This window comes from Pogoniulus pusillus, chromosome 34 (assembly GCF_015220805.1).
Source record: "Pogoniulus pusillus isolate bPogPus1 chromosome 34, bPogPus1.pri, whole genome shotgun sequence".
Lineage (NCBI taxonomy): Eukaryota > Metazoa > Chordata > Aves > Piciformes > Lybiidae > Pogoniulus > Pogoniulus pusillus.
In genome coordinates this window covers 6,539,137-6,559,717 of record NC_087297.1, presented here as the reverse complement: position 1 = coordinate 6,559,717, position 20,581 = coordinate 6,539,137, and the positions used below count along the sequence as shown (strand labels likewise).

Sequence of the window (20,581 nt, the reverse complement as noted above, 5' to 3'; positions counted from 1 at the left end):
CCAGTGCAATTTCCATACTAGCAAAGCACGCACATGGCTGCACATATGTTGTTTAATCTCTCAAATTGCAATTATGGTCCAAAAATGAGGAAGGAAGTCTATGGCTAGGAGAGCAGAGCAGAGGGGAAGTTTAGACATATAGGACAGACTAATATTCTTGACTTCTCCTTCGGGGAATAAATGTCATCTGTCATTGTCCCTAGCCTGGAAGAGATTATATCAAAGGGATGTGCTTCACCATAATGATGACATCACCTTTTCTGCTCCGTGGGGAGCTGAAGATGGTGAAGAAAGTTGGCTTCCCTCAAAAGCCTGGCCAATAAGTTCTTGCAAAGAGTGAAAACAAGGGGGAGGGAAAAAGAACTCTAAGGGAATGCAGACCTGCTGTGTCCCAGCTGTGTGACACAAGTGGCTATTTGAATTGCTGGGATATGTGGATTTGCCTTGTCTTTAAAAATGCAGTGTGCTTGTTCTCATGCCTTCTTTGGCAGTTTTGTGTGGCTGTTTCACCGCAAGCAAGGTGCAGCAGTGTGTAGAATGATAAAAAAAGGTTACTTGCCCAAGCTTCAAGTTGGACTACTCAGCACTTCTAATAGTTTAGTTCTCCCAGTATACAGCCTTGTAAGTTGAGAGAATCATAGAAACATAGAATGGTCTGGGTTGGAAGAGACTTCCAAAGATCATCCAGTCCAACCTCCTCTGCAGTTGGTGAGGACATCCTCAACTAGATCATGTTGCCCAGAGCCCTGTTGAACCTCACTTTGAGTATCTCCAAGGATGAGGCCTCAAGTCACTTCTCTGGGCAACCTGTTCCAGAGTTCGACCCAACCTCATGATGCAGAACTTGTTCCTAACATCCAACTAAATCTCCTCTAATTTCAAACCATTGCTCCTCATCCTATCACTGCAGGCATTTGTAAACACTCTCTCTCTCCATCCTTCTTGTAGGCTCCCTTCAGGTACTGGAAGGGAGGTCTCCCTGGAGCCTTCACTTCTCCAGGCTGAGAAACAATTCAGCCTCAATAGATTTGATATCATTTGAAGTATTATCTTCAATGGGGGGAAAAACAGCTATTTTGTTTATTATTATTACTTTGCAGGTGGCTTCAGGTGAATGCAATGAAGACACTGAGGTTTACAACATTACCCTTAGCACTGGGGATGAGCTCACTTTAATGGGGCAAGCAGAAATCCTTTATGCAAAGTCTTCGAAGGAGAAGTCACGCCTCAACACCATCTTCAAGAAGATCGGGAAGCTCAATTCGATTAGTAAGCTGGGCAGAGGCAAAATGCCCTGCCTCATCTGCATGAACCACAGGACCAACGAAAGCATCAGCCTCCCTTTCCAGTGTAAGGGCAAGTTCAGCACCCGCAGCCCGCTGGAGGTGCAGATGCAGGAAGGGGAGCACACGATCCGCAACATAGTGGAGAAAACCAGGCTGCCCGTTAACGTGACCGTGCCCAGCCCCACGCCACGCAACCCGTACGACCTGCATTTTATCCGTGAGGGGCACAGGTACAAGTTTGTCAACATTCAAACCAAGACTGTGGTGGTTTGCTGCGTGCTTCGTGGCAACAAAATTATCCCCATGCATTTTCCTTTGCATTTGATGCTTCCGAAGTTCACTCTCCCCGACAGCCTGGTGAAGGGAGAGCTGTGGCACGAAACGCTCATCCAGCACTGGTTTAACATTTGCCAGGAGCAGTTCGACATAGATGAGTACTCCCGGGCCGTGCGAGATGTAAAGACCGACTGGAACGAAGACTGCAAGAGCCCAAAGAAAAGCCGGTGCCCAGGGCACAGCCATGTGCCCAACTCCCTCAGCTACGCACGGGACGAGCTCACCCAGTCCTTCCACCGCCTCTCCGTCTGCGTCTACGGCAACAACTTGCACGGGAACAGCGAGGTGAACCTGCACGGCTGCAGGGACTTGTGCAATGAGTGGGCCCTCTTCTCACACGACGCTCTGCAGTACCAGGAGTCTGGAGACAGCAGCAGCGATTATCTTTTCCCCGAAGTGAGTGAAGAATCAATGTTTCTGCCTACAAAGCCAGAGCTTCCTTACGAAGAGCTGTGGCTGGACCAAGGGTCTGGGAAGGCTGGAGAGCAGCTCCTCACTCGCTCGCTGAGTGAGAAGAACAAATGTGACAACTACAGAGGGTCTTTCCGATCGAAGGGCGGTCCTGCATCTCTTCCTGTGTCCACGACTGTTGGAGCAACCACAAAGTCTTCAGATGTTTCCCTACCTCCACCTCCAGTGCCTCCCAAATCAGAAGCAGTAAGTCAGGCTTATTTGTGTCGGTTTGTTTCTGATTTTCAGCTGGTGAGGAGTTCACCTGGGGGCTTTTTCAGGGAAGGCTTGGGAGAGCAAGGAAACGGTGAGGCTCTGTGAGATGTGCAGCTTCAGCTGATTTCCTACCAAGTGTAAGTCATGTCCTAAAAATCAACAGAGTTTATTTTATATAACTGATCTAGTAGCTGAACTCTGGTACCTTCAGGTGATATTTATGGGGATTTTTTTCTCCCACAAACAAGGTCTAAAATCTGGTAGGTCACTTCCTTCCCCAGCTTTCCACATCTCCACTTGGCCTCCACGTTTTCTCATGCTTTCTGTGGCCAAAGTGTGTGGGGCATGACCCTACTTGGAGCTGCCTCAGATCACCTTAGTGTGTGTGCTTGTGTCTTCAACAAACAGGCACTGGTAAGGAGGACAGCTCAAAGTGTTTGTTAATGAGAGATTGTCTTCTCTATTATGAGTCTGTGGCAGATTTAGGAGATCATGAAGTGTCGCTGACCTGCAGGAAACTTTATCAGACTAGACCTGGATTAATTGTTCCCTTCTGCTTACTGAAAGGAAAGATGCTTCATAGGAGCTCTGCAGAGCTGACAAATGAGCCCTTTAGAAGGACTCAGTTTTAAACAGAGCATGTTTCCCATTCTAGGGTTTCTAATGAAAACTCATGGGAGAAATCACTTCTCCAGTCCTGAAATGTCAAGGACATTTCAGAAGCAAAAATGCAAATATGTTTTATCAACAGGAGCTTATGTGGTGTGCATGGAAAATCCAATCATTATATGGGCTCTTCACATAGTTCTGAATGTTTGGGTTATTTTAAGCACAAAGGAAAAAAGACTTTCCCCAGGAAAGAGTGTCTAGGAATCTTCAGCAAAATGTAAATGATCTGTACTTGGGTCACAGAAAACTTGACAGGTATGATAATTTAATGAACCAGTTTTGCAGAGGTTTGCTGCAATTTAATGAAGAAAATACTGTTCCATTTGCAGACTCATGATAATTTCAAGAGCATGGCTGCACAGTAAACTGGGACTGATCTGAGACCGAACTGCAGCAAACCCTGCTGATCCCATCCCTTTCCTATTGCCATCAAACAGTCCAGCAGTGTGGGCTGCAGCCTTTCCATCGTGAGCCAGGTCACAACACACTGGAAAGCTAAGTTGAGTTTCTTTGTGCTGGGTTAGCCTGCACTGCATTGCTGTGGAGATCCCCCTGGCCAGGCTGTGCAGCTGCTGGGGAGGAGAGGGAAGGAGAGCTCCAGTGCAGACATGAAAGGCACAACTGCAGCCCTTTGACCACGCTGCCAGCACTTCCCACAGCCCAGCAACAGCAGCTTGAGCACAGCCAGGAAAGCGAAGGCATTACATCTTGCAGCACAGTGTTTATGTGTCCTGTCTCAGTGCAGGAGCCCAGGAGCACTTCCCTGCTTCCGAGGTCAGGTATGCGCCGCAGCTCTGTCCAGACTCTTGGACAGGCGCCCGGCAGCAGCGTATCAGGATGAGGTTCCCTGGCAGCCTACGCTGATGTAAACCGGCATGGGGCTGCTCCCACCCTCCTCCTCCTCCTCCTCCTTCTTTCCCAGCCACATGGTCCTGGCTTCTCTTTTGTGCAGGCTCTGGCACTCCTGTGCCTGGGCAGGCAGCCAGCTCCTGGATCTGGAAAATGATTAGTTTCCTGCTGATTTCTGCAAGCTCAACTGCTTCAGCACAGGGTCAAGTGAGCACCAGAGCCAGCAGTGGGGAGAGGACAGTGGGGGGAGGAAGGCTGCCCATGGAGCAAACCAAGGCAGATCTGGACAGGGGCTGCCCAATCCTCCAGGTCATGCCTGAGGTGTGGATGATGCAATGCTGGGAGAGCTTTGGAGCATCTGCATGGCATCAGTGTGGGCCCTCACACCTAGGGAAACCTTGTGGCATAGAGTCCCTTCTAGGGCAGCAGGATGGCGTTTGGGGTAGATGCTTGTGTTGCTTTCTAAGGTCGTTTTGGAAAGCATGCAACTTTCTCATGGCATTACTGAGGTAATGTGTGAGTGTTGTCAGCAGTTTCAGTATTGCTTTCCAACCACGTAGAAGAGATTTCTGCTAAAGATATTAGCTTGCATTTAGAGGTGGGCAGGGAGAGTAGCTCCATAGAAAACTAAACCAACCACCCCCTACATCTCCATAGATGATGATAATTTAGACTTGGTTTTGTGGCTTCCTGGAACAGCTTTGGAATGAGTATCAGTGACCTACTGAATTCATCAGTGGGCTGGGGCCAAGGAGATGTTTGCATGGTTTCTGTGTAGGATATTTATAGAATAAATACATCTCAGGAGCTGCTGCTGAACATGTGGTTTAGTCATCACTCCCTCTAGAATGATATTCCATAGCATTTTTCTATAAGGGTTGGCTGGCAATTGTGTTTTTGCATGCACTGAATTTAAAATGTGTGTACAGGAGCTAATTCCAGGAGCAAAAAAGGACACTTGGGTATTGCAGAAGGTCTTCTGATTTCCTTCTCTCTGGCAGGATGAAGCATTCTGATATATCATATATTTACCAAAACACCTTTCACAAAGTCAGAGACCTCTGATTTAAGGCCTGTAAACTAGAAATTGCTTCAGTCTCCAAACACTGTTTTGCATAAATTGAGAGGCTGCTTTCCTGATTGATTTAAAGCATGTCCCTGGTGGAGTGTGGTGGAAGTTCAGGCTCCTGCTGGCAGGGAGCGCTGGGCCGCTTTGAGTTACACTAACGGTCCTGCTACTGATGGGGTGGGTTTTATTCAGGTGACCTCAGAAGTGGTCACTGTGAAGGGCACCTGTGATGTCCAGAACTAGAAGTGCTGCCTCAGGGCCTGGAGGATGCTGGCAGAGCTTGGGCTGGTATGAAGGAAAAGGAGCAGAGGTCTTAAACTCCACCTCATGCCATTAGAAAGGGGTCACCATCCCTGGGTCATGAGAAGGGGCATTGAAAGTGGAAGGGCTCAGACAGTGATGAATCAAAGTCCTGAGGTGTGCAGTGCAGATGCCCTTTGTGTGTATCAGGCATGAAGTGCCGCTGGGCACAGGAGTGGTGGCAGCAGCCACCAAGGTGTGCATTGTGTTGCTCACTGACTGTTCCCATCCTCTTTCATCTTTATTTCATTGCCGTTTACCCGGACCTAGTGAGAGTGGCTCTCCTGAAGTTCCCTCTTGCTCCTGTCAGTTTGATCTACAAAATCTCTCTTTGGTTTTTGATTCATCTGCTGGGTTTCCCAAGGGCTGTGTCTGGCAGCTGGAGCCTCAGTCTTGTGACAGGGAGCAACTGGGACTGCAAACTGGTGATATGGCCTTGTTCTGATCCACAGTCTAGGTCTGCAAGGGAGCTTGGTGTAGTTTGTTACACCAGCACCTCTGAATGCCCAGAGAAGAATCCCTTTAACCCCCAACCATCTGCTCTGCTCCAAGAGTTGCCCTGCGTGGCCTTTCTCACCCCATGCAGGATTCACTTTGCCTAGTCTTACTTGGAGGGAGGAAATTAAGTCCTTAGGCATCCTTGGGGCACAGCACTAAAATGGTTGAAGAATTTTATGCCTGAATTCAATAACAAACATGAATCAAATTGATATTTTTTTTTTCTTGAAAGAGCAAATAAGAACCCTTAGAGCAAGATTTATTTCAGTGTTTTATGCTGTTGGGCATTTCCTGTAATTTTGCCTTGTTTTGGATTAAGGAAAAAGAAATGCACTAAAGGACATTTTTCCATTTCACAAAAGTACTAAATGGTCTCTTGCTTTTTGAAAGCATTGGAGTTGGATTGCAAAAGGCTCCACATTTATTTTGGTTTGAAATAAATTAAACCCCTTTAATTGCTAATTATGTGTTGCAGAACTGCTAAGATAACTTTTTAGTTCTGCAGTGTTGTCAGATTTAAAAATAACTTTCAAACACAAAGAGAATTTCCCTTTTCTGCTCTAAGACTGCTTCAGAGAAGGAGAACAGAGAGAGGTCTCCTCTTGCCCAGGGGGAGGTGGTGAGTCCTTTACAATCCTGCCTGGCAGCCTGGTTCTCGGTGGCCTTGCTGCTATCTCAAATATGTACTGATGAGATTATGATCTTAATTCCATCACTGTTTCTATGGGATAGATCCTGGTATTTTGCTCTACCTGGGCAGACAAAACTAAATTTCAGGTAAGCAGTGCTACAGTTTTAAGTTGCAAAGCTGCCTGGCTGCAAACACCAGAGCTCTTGGCTGGCTGTGCTCTTCTGCCCACACCCTTCAACTTGTACCTTTTGTGGTTAACTTTATCCTGGATGCTTTGGCAGCTGCAGAAGGACTGAATCCCCACATCTGGTAAGTCTGAGATACATATGCTGTTCCCAGGGGAGGAAGGCTGGGAATGATCCTAGAGCTGTATGGCTGAGTATCAGTGGTGAAGTAAGTCAGGAAACATCAAAGTCTGCTGAGATCTTTTCATTACGTAAGCTTGGTTTGTTACATCTAAACAAACAGCACTAATGAAGTTTAAGCCTAATGAATTGCCCCTCACAGAACGTAAAGTATCTGGAACAGCCTGTCTCGTTTTGTGTGTTACTGGAAGGTTCTTTTACATCATCTTATTACTGCTGCTTTTAAAAGGAGTGGATATTAAGCTGCTGAAAAGCACCCTAAAAAGAATTGCTAGTAGCTGTGCTGGTAGCCAGGCATTCTTTTGGACTTCTTCATGACAGCCACATACTCTTGCAAATGTATGTACTTAGCATCGTGTTTCTCTTCTCCTCCCTTTTTAATTATTTCCTTTCACAGAATAAGGCAGAACCAGATGTGCTTCATCTGGCTGAGAGTGCTGTCGCCCAGATTTTCTCACTGCTTGCTTCTGCGTTCTTCTTTTGTACAGGTAAAAGAGGAATGCAGGCTCCTGAATGCTCCTCCCGTCCCACCGCGGAGTTCAAAGCCGTCCTCCACCAGCCCTTCCATCCCTCCTCGCACAGTCAAAGCTGCCCGCCAGCAGACCCGCTCTCCTAGTCCTACTCTGTCCTACTACTCTTCAGGACTGCACAACATGTAGGTGTTTGGGCTGGCAGAGCCCCTTCCAGCACCTTCTGAGAAGGTTAGGTTTATCAGTGCCCTTTCTGAAGGCAGTCGTGTGTGAGGCCCTGGCACTGTGTCCAAGCTGGCTGACTCTCTCTGAAGTGGGCTTCACCTCTCAGGTTATTTTTAACGATTCAAAAGGAAGCAAAGCTGCAGCAGAAATTAAGTTGTAGTAGACAGAACAATTTCTGTGAAGTGCAGGTAACTGCTGCAGGTAGTCTCCCTGGAAGGTGGCACTGGCTGGCTGAATGTCAAATCCCATACAGTCCTGGATAATTCCTGAAAGGCTGGAGTCTTCAAACCATGACATCTCAAAGCAGGTTTGCAGGCAGGATTTCAGTGCTACAAGCATGCAGTGCAGCCAGCTCCTACAAGTGTGGGCACAAAGTGGGCATGGTAATCCAGAAATGTGTTGTGCCAACTAAATGGCATCCTGCAAGGTGGGAACATGATGGAGACCAGAGAGGCCAGCAGACACCACTGAGTGCAAAGTGAAGTATAACAGAAGGGGGCCAGGCAGCTTCCAGATCAAGCCTACTTCAGGACAGGAGGGAATGGCCTCAAGTTGTGCCAAGGGAGGTTCAAGTTGGTTATTGGGGAAAATTTATTCACAGAAAGGGTTATCAGGGCATTGGAACAGGCTGCCCAGGGAGTCACCATCCCTGGAGACAGTGGACATGGTGCTAGGGAAATGGCTTTGTGGTGGTAGCTTAGCAATAGTGGTGGGATTGTGAGCTCTAGGGGAGTGGTTGGACTTAATGATCTCAAAGATCTCCTCCAGCTTCAGCAGTTCAGTGATTCTATGATACTTCATGAGCCCAACCCACAAGCTGGAAAATCCATTCAGGACAGTCAGAAGGTGACAGTAAAGCTTGAATGACATGGCTGCATACCTTTTCCTAGCAGTGCAGTGCTCATCCCAGGGCTGTACAAAGCCTCACCTCCTTTTCACCTTGAATGTCTTCTTGCCATTGTTTTTGGTATCTCTCCAATGACAGGGTACAACCTGCCTGGGTATTACAAGCTGATCTGAAGCACCACTTAAATCACTTCAGCCTGGATGCAACTGGTATGATAACTTATGCTGGAATTGCCTCTCTAAGCCATGCTGCATATTTGCAGCTTAGTGTTGTGTATCTGGCAATAATCACTCTACATCAAGGCTGCTCGTTTGCTTTTTATGAAGCCTGTTGGGTAGCTCTGTCAAGGTCTTCTCCACAGGAGGCTGAGCACAAGACCTCCCAGCATTTGGAGCCCACCAAATGCTGCTTTCTCTTTGTAGCTAAAAGTACATTCTGCCTCCCAAGGAACCAGGAAAACAACGAGAAGTGTCTTGGGAGTGTAGGTGCTTTTGTTTGCCTTGAACTTCACAATTATTTGCATGGGATTCATCTGCAGGTAGCTCCTTTGACCTCAGTGCTGTAGAGGAAGCTGCTAGAAAATAGGCAGTGTGTGGAGCAACCAGATTCCTGGTGAACTTGTTCTTCAAGTCTTGCCATTTCTATCAATCATCTGATTTTCTGGATCATGAGGAGTTGCAGCCAATATTTTAAACACAAACTCACTATGATTTGTCCTTACCTGCTTATAGAAGTGCCTGATGCCTGACTTCAGCTCTATTTGAGGTGTCTCTTGCATCCTTGGGCACCAGGTCCCCATGAGTTAATTTGGTGGAGGACAAATGAGGAAGCACTTTTAAAATGTAACTTTGTCAAGTTTCAATAACTCTGTTGATCTTTTTAAATCATTCTATGTTCTCATTTCTGATACTGAGTTAGAGAATAGAAACAGGTTCAATCAGTTTAATTCCTCTCTATGGTTAGCTGTCTGCAATGCCTTGCTGGTTGTCTTCTCCAGGCTGAGCAGGCCGATGGCTTGGTGTCTGAAAGATGCTTTGTACTGTGTGTGTTACACCAAGGTGGCCTTTAAGCAGCCAGAAATGACCAGTTAACGTTGTCTCCTTGTTCAGGTGGGGGTAAAAGGCTCTCTGCTATTCTAAATGCCCAACTGCTTTGACTGACAGTGAACATAAGCAGGAAAAAAGTTCAGAGGGCATGGAGTGGACACCAAGGGATGGTTAGATAAAAGGAAGCTGCATCTGTTGGGGCTGAGTTTTGTAACTAATTTTCCAGTGACATAGATTAGAGCTGCTTTGTGCATCTGTGCTTTGTGTTTGAGCTGGACAAGTCCAGGTTGGCTTCCTCTCTGACTCCCTGCAAGCATACAGGGAGCTAATTTTGTGTCAAACCATTCCAGACTACACTGATTTTTAGAAAGCTGCTGAACTCCTTGAGCAGTTCGCAGAATAACTACCGAGGCTCTTGCTTGAGTTGATAGTTTCATGAAAGAGAGGTGAGTAATTAGAACAAATGTTTCAATTGTTGGTTCCTCTCTGCTGAATTAAGAAAGGATTTTATACATCTGATCATTGTTTTTCCAGTGTTCTGTCTTAATTGGCCAGAACTCCAAAGATCATCCCAACCTTTCACACTTTCTATAAGCAAGTGGCATGAATGTGGCAGACATTTGCTTCTGATTACAGATTGCTTGGTTTTGGCATCTGTGTCTTTTGGGAAACACCTGGCTATAAACTATCTGTTCATTTGGAGAGGCTGAGCTTACTTTGCCACCTGGAATTAGGACAGGGTAACTTTTGGAATGAAGTGAAGCTGGATGTGGGTAGATTCAGACTGAATGTGAGGAGGAAGTTCCTCACCATGAGAGTGGTGAGAGCCTGGATTGGGTTGCCCAGGGAGGTGATTGAAGCCCCATCCCTGGAGGTGTTTAAGGCCAGTCTGGATAAGGCTCTGGCCAGCCTGCTCTAGAGTGCCCTGCCCATGGATGATCCTTGTGGTCCCTTCCAACCCTAATTCTATGATTTATGATTCTCTGGTGCTTTTAAAAAGGAAGTGTTTCTCCTCTTTGCTTCTTAAGGATATGGACACATAAATTGCTGTGGGGTAAGTTTAAAGATACTTCAACCCAGTATCAACTAATAGTTCAAGAGGAAATGGCCTCAACTTGCACCAAGAGAGGTTTAGGTTGGATATTAGGAAACATTTCTTTGCTGCAGAAGTGGTCAGTGATCGGAACAGGCTGCCCAGGTAGATCCTGGAGGTGTTAATAAGTTATGTAAACATGGCACTTTGGGACATGGTTTAGTAGGCATGGTGGTGTTGGGTTGATGGCTGGAATTGATCATCTTAGAAGTCTTTTCGAACTGAAACAGTTCTGTGATTGTACATACACCTAGGTCTGCTTGTCCTCCACAGTGGAACCTTTTCTTTGGCAGTAAGCATTCACTTACTGTCTGTTATTGCAGTGTTCACTGGTGCAGCTTCTTACATCAGCCAAGCTCCTGTCTGGTGCAATGGTCACCTGCCCCCGTTACATGCTTTTGCACACCATGACACATCTGTGATATATAGATATGAAATCCATCATCAGGAGATCTTCTAGAGTATGTGAAGCTGTTCCTGTTCCATGGTGGTGTCCCTCAGGAATCTGACAGTGGAACGACTGAGTTGTTCAGGAGGTGACACAGAACCGAATTGAGACATCTACTTTTTTACAAGCTTGAAAAAACCCCAGGACGTGAGGCTTTGGGGTATGTCAGCATCTTGTCAAGCTTGTAGAAGGAGTAAAATGTCAATGTGATATTCAAATGTGCTGTTAATTGAAATCTGAAAAACACTGCCGGAGGGAAAAAGAGTCTTCCTTGTGACAGCCACCCTCTGACTCTGTCAGATGATTTATTAATTTATTCAAATGCCAGGATTTTTTTGGTACTAATGACATCCTTTCTGCTTTGTTCCTTAAGCAGTGTCACAGAGAGTGACAACACCGACCCAGCTGACAGCACACCTGTTTCCTGCTACCCTTGCAACATGATGAAACCCGAATCCAAAGAGCCCGAGAGCACGATACCTTTGGGAAGCCCCTCAAGTGAAGCTCTGCCTTCCAGGTTATCTTGGCCAAACCACTTGTCAGGAACTGCTGAAGGCCTGAACAGGAGCGACTTCCTCCTCGATCCAAGCAGGAGCTACAGTTACCCCAGACAGAAGACTCCAGGTACGCCAAAGAGAAACTGTCCAGCACCTTTGACTTTTGACTTTGATGGGTGTGAGCTGCCAGCGGGGTACTCCCTGCTGACCTCAGCAGAGTTCACAAACACCATCTCCAGCTGTCCAAAGTCAGCAAGTTACTCTCTAGACTGCACTGATGAAAAAACTCTTGGAGTCAGCAGCACAAAGCAGAGCCATTCGTGTCCTGCCTTACCTCCTCGGGCACCAAAGTCAGCTGAAGAGAAAACGGTTACAGACACGAGTCCCTTGCCGCTGAAAATAGATGGTGCTGAGGAGGAGTCAAAAACTAGTTCTCCAGACGTCCTGGAGGATCAGTGTCTCATCAAAAAGGGCATGCAGGATGCGTTCTCTGGGTCTTATCCTTTCTCATCTCCCCTCCACCTCCAGTTAGCACCGAGGTCTTGTGGGGATGGCTCTCCCTGGCAGCCACCCACGGACCTTTCTGGACTCTCGATAGAGGAAGTGTCTAAATCGCTGAGGTTTATCGGTCTGTCAGAAGATGTCATATCCTTTTTTGTTACAGAGAAGATTGATGGCAATTTACTGGTTCAGCTTACAGAAGAAATCCTGTCAGAAGACTTTAAGCTAAGCAAACTGCAGGTTAAGAAAATCCTGCAGTTCATTAATGGCTGGCGGCCCAAGATGTGATGCTGACTGGTGGAACTGTACGAGGTGTGCTCGATGCACTTCAGCTAATCCATCACTTCCTGGTTTTTGCACTAAAAGCCCTTCCTGTAAATAGCAGTAGAAAAATTCTTACTATGCAGATAAACATTTTTGAGTGGTGAATGGATATTTTTGGTTGGGTTTTTTGTTTGTTTGGTTTTTGTATGTCAAAAATAAAGGTAAGAGAATCTGCAGAGGTGTGCCTTGTGCATCCCTGAACATTCAACAGCTGCTAAAACTGGACACTAAGGGAACCTTTTACTCCGTGGTCTATTAAGACTTAGTCGTATTTATTACTGAACAATTTGATGCTGAAGGACACTCAACCAATCCAGTTTACAGTTTTGTGTTAACTGCAAAAAAAAAAAACCCAAAATGTATTTCTTACAGGATTCTTTCTCTTTGAATAACATTTGGCAACATGCTGTGACTTTCTACTAACAAAAGCATGTTCAGAGACACATAAAAATGTCATTTTGACAGTGCATCTGACAGTGTTCAGAACTGCTGTGAAGTGCCACTAACACAATCTTCTTGCAGCATATTTTTGTTAGCAGTATCTTGCTGACTACCTATAACGTGGGTAGGTTTTCCACGTTACTTTGAGCAAAAAGAGTTAAATGATTTTTAAAACGAGAGTCTTGCTTAGCTCATTGCCCAGAGGGGAGGGAGAAGGGGGATTTTCCTACTGAGCCACTCTGCCCTAGCCAATTAAAAGTTTATGACCTGTAGATTTCAAAAGTTGCTTTTGTAGTCGGGTGGCTGAAGCAAGGAACACAACTTCTGGTTGTGCAGCTTTCTCATGGGAAAGGGCAGTTCAATGCACAAACTCTTCCCTGAGCGGGTCCTGCTAGCACAGGCTTGCTGTAGCCTTGCTCTGGCAGAAGGCAACTCCTCACATCTCCCCTGCTGCTGTTAGAGTCATCTGAAAACGTGCTGGGTGTGCTCTGCTGTTCCTGCTGTCGGATCTGTGTGGGAAGGTGGAAGGACTCCTGTAGGATGCCTTTGAAATAAAGCATTAGTGAGGTGGGAGGGAACAGAAGCAGCACATGGCACACTGGTAAGGAGGGGGCAAGTGAGGGTTTGGGCCGTGCCAGAGGAAATGCTTGTGGTGTTTAAGCTCACCTGTCTGGTTTGCAGTAAGCCAGGAGGCTGTGTGCGACAGCAGAAGGGACTGCAGCAGCATCAGATGTGCTAGCTCAGTTGCTCAGCTGCAAAACCTCATTGCAGTGGATGTGACAAGGAAGGAGCAGTCAAAAGGGAGCAAAGAGGTAAGAAAGAGGCATGAGGCTGCCCTTGGAGATCTTTCAAATTTAACTGTTCAGAAAGCTAGAAACAGGATCAACTTTGAAAGTCCACTGTGGATTTCCTATGCTAGGCAGGACTTTCAAAGGGTGTCTAACCCCAGGCCCCTCTGCCTTTGTGGTACTTAATGTAAGGGTTTGTGGAGGTCTGCAAGGAAGTCTGTGGTGTCCATCAGCATGTTGTTAGCCCAGCATCCTCCTGTGGTCAGAGCCAGGGATGCCAGAGGAACTTCACTGCCCCCTGCTGCTGGGCAGAATCCTAGCCAAGGTGCCACCAACACCTGCCTCACTTAGCTTTCTGAAGTGTGTCTCCATTGAAGGGCACATGATGGGAGCATCAAGAGGAAAATACAGAGCAGAGACAGGAATGGGAGGCTGATTTTGCCTGAGCTCTCAACCAGATTGAGTCATTAAAAGAAGTATTCACAAAAGGAGTTTTCTGTTGCCTGGGCAAATTTCATGTCCTGTCTGCATGCTGAAGCCAAGATGCATCATTTGTCTAGCAATAATGCAAAACATCCAGTTCTCAATCAGCAAAACCCAAGTGATGTGGGTAGTAGAAAGCAGGGAGACAGAAAATACCCCTACAGAAATACCCCAAGAGCTCATAATTCTACTCTTCCTCTTAATGCATTGCCTTTCAGCAACAGGTCGATAGCTTTCTTTTTAATTAGCATCTTTAGGTATTACAGCAGCAAGGAAGCTTAAATCAATTTGAAGTACTGTCCAGATGTCTGTGCTTGCTGGTAGACATATACATGTTGAAGTCAATTGCATTTTAGCCCTTACTGTGCCAAAAAGGGCCAAATTTTGAATGTCAGGTACTTCTCTTTGCTTTGCCTGGCTTATTGATTGCAGGTAAGAAAAGAGTCAAGTCCCTTTCTCTCAGAAAAGAAGAAATTGCAGTCTCAGCAGTTTTAACATTTTGAGTGCCTGCTTCCAGCCCCAGGTATTAACATCCCTGAGGAAATAGAGTTCTTTGGCTACAGATGGGCACTGTTCTGTTACCTCTGCTCAGAAGGGTTTTCCCTGCAAGCAGCCTGCTGGGATTTGCATTCCTGCATGTGCTGCTGCATTAGCATCTGGTGTGCACAGACCCAAACACTGCTGGGCTGTTGAAGGGCCCAGAAATCTGCAGTGCTTTCAGAAGCAGAGCCTGTGTGCAAAAATGTGTCTGGAACCTCTGGCTGCAAACCTGCCATTGATATCCTTCCAGTTGTCCTGTTCTGGCTTGGCAGTGCTTTCTGATTTGCATGCATTTGGCCTTTTCATTTGCCCTTAGCCACTCATCACCTCAATTTTCAAGGCCAAGTTTAGCGATTTAGGTGTTCCTAACGTTTGTGGTATGTGGATTAGTTGACTGTGGCACCAAGCTACCTGGCATGATGCCTAAGCTGAATAGGAGCACCTGCTCTGGTGAAATCAGGACAGTGGTGAGCAAACTGGGCAGCTGGTGCCCATGCGACGTATTTGCTTTCCTCTTGATCTTCACTGCTGTAGTGTTATGGGTCAGGACCATTCTTGGTGCTGTAGAAGGCAGTCTGAACAGAGCAAGCTGATGTCTACACATCAATCCCTTGGGAACTCCCTGGCAGTAAATCCATGGAGGCCCCTTTTGAAATGGGGTAGGAGCAGAGGAGAGCTTCAGGCCTGAGCAGACCACCATGCAGTCTCTTTAGAGGAGGGTGGTACGTAAAACCTGGAGACTTAAAGGTTACAAACCACTGCACTGCTTATGGCACTTGGAGATGGAGGATTACCTTAATGTTCCTCCTGTCTGGAGGCTCTGGGGAACACCCAGAGGTGATATGAAGAGAAGACAGCATACAGCGTGTGATAGGGCTGGCAAACCATGAGCAAACCAAGCAGTGCTGGGGCAGGAGCACCCTTGTGGGAGTCCCTAGCTGCTGAACTGCTGATGTGAGCTCTTGTCTGGTTTGATGCAACTCACCCAGCCCATGCAATAGGTGATCCCAGTCAGCTCCTAAGAAGAGCTCAGAGGCCAGCAGTGAGGAGAACAGCCTGGTTTTGGATGCTGATGGAGCTCAACCATGTTGATGTAAGCTGTGTTGGTTGTAACAGGGATCTTAGAGCAGTCTCATGCCCATTTTGTCAGCTAACAGTTGTAGCTGTTGAGTTTGGACAGCCAGAGTGGGCCTACAAGCTCTCACTTTTTGAAGGCAGTCTGCTAAATTAGGCCAGTCCTAATTTCGGGTTTCCTTCCTCTGATTAACCAAGCGTAAGTCCTTTGGTGCTTCTGTGGTTGTTAATGTCCAAAGTCATGTTATCCTCAAGGGATTTGTTTGTCAGGGGGTAGGAAGAAAATCTGCCACTGGTATTCTGTCTGGGGCTGTCTCTCTCCTGCACCAGGAGCCATCCTTTCTATGCAACAGTCGCATGGCAGCGCAAGGGCTGGATTCTGGCACGAGAGATTTTTCTGGAGGTGGCCATGGAATTGGCCAGAGCAGGAAACTTGAGGGCAAGCTCTGGTTTTCTTTAAGCACTCGTGCCTAGGATTAAGATTCTTTGTACTGCTGCCTGGCTGGCTGACCAAAGCTGTATTGAAACGAACTCCAAGTGTATGTTTGCCTCCTTGCCGTGTTGTAAAACTCCCCTGCGGCTGGAAATTTAGAAACACAAAACATTTGGTCCTTCCAAAATTAGAAGGAAAATGCATTTTGAAGCATTCTTTGCAGCTAGAAGCAAGAGTTTGAAGTAACTGTGTATGGCACAGAGATTTGTTTTCCAGAACAACCATTTTACTTGCCACTATAAATGGACTTCATTCCGCAGCAGCTCCAAGAGAAAAAACCTAAACAGCGATGCTCTCTCTAACCCCACTGTGTTCCAAACCTGTCTATGTATCCTTGAAGTGTTTTCTCCTGTGCTTTCTTCCTGGATCAGCTTCTTCAATGTCTCCCCACTAAATAAAGCATCCTGCCCAGCAAGGTGCCTGCCTGCAATGCGGGTCAGCCAGTCCTGCCTGTGGGCCAGGCAAAGGGAACACCAGCCTGATAAAAAGATGACCACCAAGTGTAGGCTTAGTCTAGCTCTCCTGGCTCCTCTTTTTGATGCTCTGAAATTGCAGCTTTCCCGTCTCCAGGCAGAGTATAAATGAAATTTTAAAGTGAGAGATCATCTTTTTTATTCATGACATTAGGGGTGGCAGGGCCAGCAGGGAATGGCAGGCCCCTTGTGAAGACCTAGCAATAAATGACTCTTTGTTTGTTATATCCTAAGCTCCAACTAGTCCAGGAGTTCTTCAGACTTCACCATTTCTGTGCATAATAACCAAATTTCCTGTGTGAAAACCTGCAGAGTGATTCTCTTTGACTTGGACAATCTTCTGAATTGTATTGAAAATGCCTGTTAGTTCTTAGCTCTTTAGTTTCACTTTGGGTAGGTCAAGACAGTAACATTGCAGGGGAACAGGGGAGGGGAATAAAAGAACAAAAGGGGGGAGGGGGGGAAAAGAAAACCCAAACCTTTGGCTTAGTACATTTCCGTTACAAAACGAAGCATGGTTTTTGTGGAACTCTGTGCTGGTTTGGGCTTTTGTGTACAAGGTTGAAGGCAGATGATTATTTAAACCAGGTGCAAAGAAATATCCCAGTAATGTATAGGAACAAATTTAAGCAGCATATTGTAAGTATATTAAACTGTATATTAAAGACACTTATTTTCATGATATTTCAAACGTGTGCAGGTTTTGTTGCTCTGTCATTTGGGTTGCAGGTCTGCTGTAAAGTGCTTTGGTTCTCATGTGGTAATTTCACTGAGTTATCTCCTCGTTCATCTGGGTGTAATTCAGAAATAAGCACTTCTGGAACATGGGATTCACAAAGTGAGATTGGGATAATTGAAAGGAGCAATCAGGCTTCTGCATTTAACCTCTCAAGACACATTACTTCTTCCCTGCCTTGCAATTTCACTTGATCCCCTTCAGCAGGAGTATCGATCTGTGTGTTCCCCAAAGAATTTGTTGCCAGACAGCTTTCCTGGCTCCGGCAGACATTCACCTCTAAACACTCTGTTCCCCAGCCCTCTTTTCCCCCATCATCTTTGGTTTAGAAAAATGTGCTCCAGTGCCATTTGGTTATGCTCTCGAGTGTTTCTGCTTTGCAAAATGGCTCTGAAGCATCTATCAAGCATGGAGACAAAACAGCGCTGTGCTCTGGCTTACCTCTGTGTGCGTCCTCCAGCACTGGCAGCGAGGGGAAGGGTCAGGTCTGGAATCATCCATGTCTACAGCCAACCATGCAAGTGAGTGCTGCCAAATTCTCCTTGGACTGAAGTGTTGTTTGCTGCTACCAGGAATGTTTACTCCAGCACAAGAGTCGTTGTGGAAGGGTTTGTCACAGAATCAGAGTGTCCAAGGCTGGAAGGGCCCTCCAACGCTGATCCAGTCCAACCTCCCTGCCAGAGCAGGATCACCTAGACCAGATCACACAGGAACACATTCAGGTGGGTTTTGAATATCTCCTGAGAAGGAGACTCCACAACCCCCCTGGGCAGCCTGTTCCCCTCACAGGGGAAAAATTCCTCCTCATGTTTAGATGAAACTTCCTATGCCTCAGCTTCCACCCAGTGCCCTTTGTCCTGTCATCAGGCATCATCCAGCAGAGCCTGGCTGCAGCCTCTTGGCACTCACCTTTATGTATTGATAACCATTGATGAGGTCACCTCTCAGTCTCCTCCAAGCAGCACTGCCCCAGCTCCCCCAGTCTCTCATAACAGAGATATTCCATTCCCTTCAGCATCTTTGTGGCTCTGCACTGGACTATCTCAAGCAGTTCTATGTCCCTCTTGAACTCAGGGGCCCAGAGCTGGACACAGTACTCCAAATGTGGCCTCACCAGGGCAGAGTAGAGGGGCAGGAGAACCTCTTTTGACCTACTAGCCACAGCCCTTCTGATACATCCCAGAATGGCACTGAGCCTCCTGGCCACCAGAGCACATTGCTGGCTCACAGTCAATCTCCCATCCACTAGGACTCCCAGGTCCTTTTCCCCTTCACTGCTTTCCAACACGTCAGTCCCCAACCCATACTGATTACTGGGGTTCTTTCCCAGGTGCAAGACTCTACACTTGCCCTTGATGAATTTCATTCCATTTCTCCTTGCCCAACCCTGCAGCCTGTCTAAGTCTTGCTAAATGGCAGCACAGCCTTCTGGTGTGGCAGCCACTCCACCCAGTTTGGTGTCATCAGCAAACTGGAGGTGTTTATGGAGGGACTCATTAATTGTGAGACATAAAGCAGGGCAGAACCTGCCGCAGGGACTGCCATTAGGTTTGAGAGAGGTGAGGTTTGCTTGCCTCCAACCCTTACACCTGGGAGAAGGGAGGAGTGTCTCTAGGGTCAGGATGTGCATCAGGGGTGTAAAACAACTGGGTTTACTTTCACCAGTTGAGAAAAATCTCTTTTGCCATGACAGCAGGGCTCATTTGTGCCAAAAGAGGAGAGAAATACTGAATGTTTTAATGCTCTGGTCAGAGGGTTTCAGACTGAGGGAAAGGGTCTGTGGGTAAGCATGTGAGAAGAGAAGGGAAGGGCTACAGCCCAAGTCAGAACGTGGCTATCTCTGTCAGCACAGTGCTGCTCCAAGGCATTTTCTGTTCAGGTGGATTGCAGGAGTCACTGAGCCTGACAGATGTCCTGTCTGACTCTTGTCACCATGGCTACCTACAAATAAAAGTAAGACAGGCAGGGGAGGGCCCTGAAGACACAGATCTCTTCGGGAAGTGAAAGCTCAGTTCTCATAGATGTTCTGCTCATCTTGGTTTGAAACATTCACTAACTGGGTCACTCTTGATCTAGTGGGGGTGTATGTAGCTGTTCTCCCCCTCACTGGGGCTCCTGGCCACGGGACTGAGGCCATGGGGAGCCCCAGGTGTCCTGTCTTCTGATGTGGGTGGCTAACTGCTAGAGTCCTTAGCTGCAGCAGGCTCGGCTAGCTCAGGTCGTTGCTAGCTTGGGGCACTCTACACCATGCTCTGTTGCCCAGGTATAAACATTCTTTATGTCACCAGATACACATCGCATGCAATCACTTTCTCCTGTGCACAGGGTGGCCAAGAGCTGCACACCCGGGTTAAGCTCTCATGTTCTCCCTTTGCCCCACACCCAGAGCAGCTGATAGGTTTTGCCACTGCAGAACGAACAGAAACCCTGGGCTGCTCGGGCAGCTGCCCTAGGTGATGGTGCTGCTGCACCATCTCTCAAGCAGCCTTCCTCCCACGGCAGCATGATTTTTAGGGGTTCCCTTGGTACCTCTTACTGACCCCTGCCTCTGTCCCTGTGGGTTAGGGCAGCAGATCTGGTACTCACTCAAGATCTAAAGATTCACAGAATCACAGGACGCTAGGGTCTGGAAGGGACCTCAAAAGACAATCTAGTCCAATCCCCCCTGCCAGAGCAGAACCACCGTTTTTTCTTCCTTCACAGTCCAGTTTTCATTTTTGTTCTCTGTTTAAATCTCACTTCTGCCCTATCTCCCCTTTCCCCCCATCTTCCTTTTTTAATCTTTTGTTCACAGAGAGAGCAATTTGCATTGGAATGGGCTGCCCAGGGAGGCGGTGGAGTCACTGTCCCCGGAGATGTTTGACTGGATAGGTGTCTCGGTTCTAATTTAAATTCCCAGGGACTCAAGTATATTTGACAGAACCAACAATAATTTTTTTAGAGTGCCCTTCCCTCTTCCCCCTTCTTTCCCAGAAGAAAGAAAATTAGATGCAAAATTAAATGCAAAGAGAGGAAAGACAAGCACACCCAAATAAATAATCTCACTCTGATTGAGAAGCTCAAAAAGAAGAAAAGTTTAGCAATCAATTAAAAAGGTATCTGAGATGGGAAAGTTACAAAATTATAGGGAAGAGAAAAATCAATACAAAATGTGTTAATACAACCTGATTTTGATGGTGATGGCCACGTGGCAAAACAAAGAGGAACAGGACAGTGATGCTGGTAGGCAGGGAGCAAAGAGAACAGGCAGTCCCCTCTGCTTTTATAGACCTTTAGACAGGAAGGCGGACTGAGCAAATCATCAATCACCTGGTGGTGTTCAGACCCACCCCTAGGGAGGGGTCAAGGGGGTCAGGTTCAGGGTCACTCCCCCTAGAGGGTTAGCCACGTACAATGAGGCACTTAGTGCTATGGTCTAGTTGACTGTCTAGGG

The 20,581-nt window shown here is 46.9% G+C and overlaps 1 protein-coding gene and 1 long non-coding RNA gene across 5 annotated transcripts in view; one reads left to right on the top strand and one right to left on the bottom strand.

The window, feature by feature from the left end:
* The window catches only part of GAREM1 (GRB2 associated regulator of MAPK1 subtype 1), a 108,087-nt gene extending 95,791 nt beyond the window's left edge, over window positions 1-12,296 (top strand). For 2 of the 3 annotated variants that reach the window (XM_064170699.1, XM_064170701.1), the window contains 3 exons: window positions 1,101-2,279; window positions 7,158-7,324; window positions 11,172-12,296. In XM_064170699.1, coding sequence (XP_064026769.1) covers window positions 1,101-2,279; window positions 7,158-7,324; window positions 11,172-12,084 — 2,259 coding nt within the window. In that variant the 3' untranslated portion in view covers window positions 12,085-12,296. The remainder of the gene's footprint in view (window positions 1-1,100; window positions 2,280-7,157; window positions 7,325-11,171) is intronic. The other variant, XM_064170700.1, reaches the window with a different exon arrangement.
* Window positions 10,676-20,398, bottom strand: LOC135189924 (uncharacterized). Of its 2 annotated transcripts, none has more exons than XR_010308372.1 (3): window positions 20,313-20,398; window positions 17,590-17,822; window positions 10,676-13,105 (listed from the first exon to the last, which is right to left on the bottom strand). It is a non-coding gene; the product is annotated as an uncharacterized LOC135189924 (long non-coding RNA). The 2 variants fall into 2 exon arrangements; XR_010308373.1 differs by having other exon boundaries at window positions 10,676-13,070.
* Window positions 20,399-20,581: the final 183 nt, after the last annotated feature.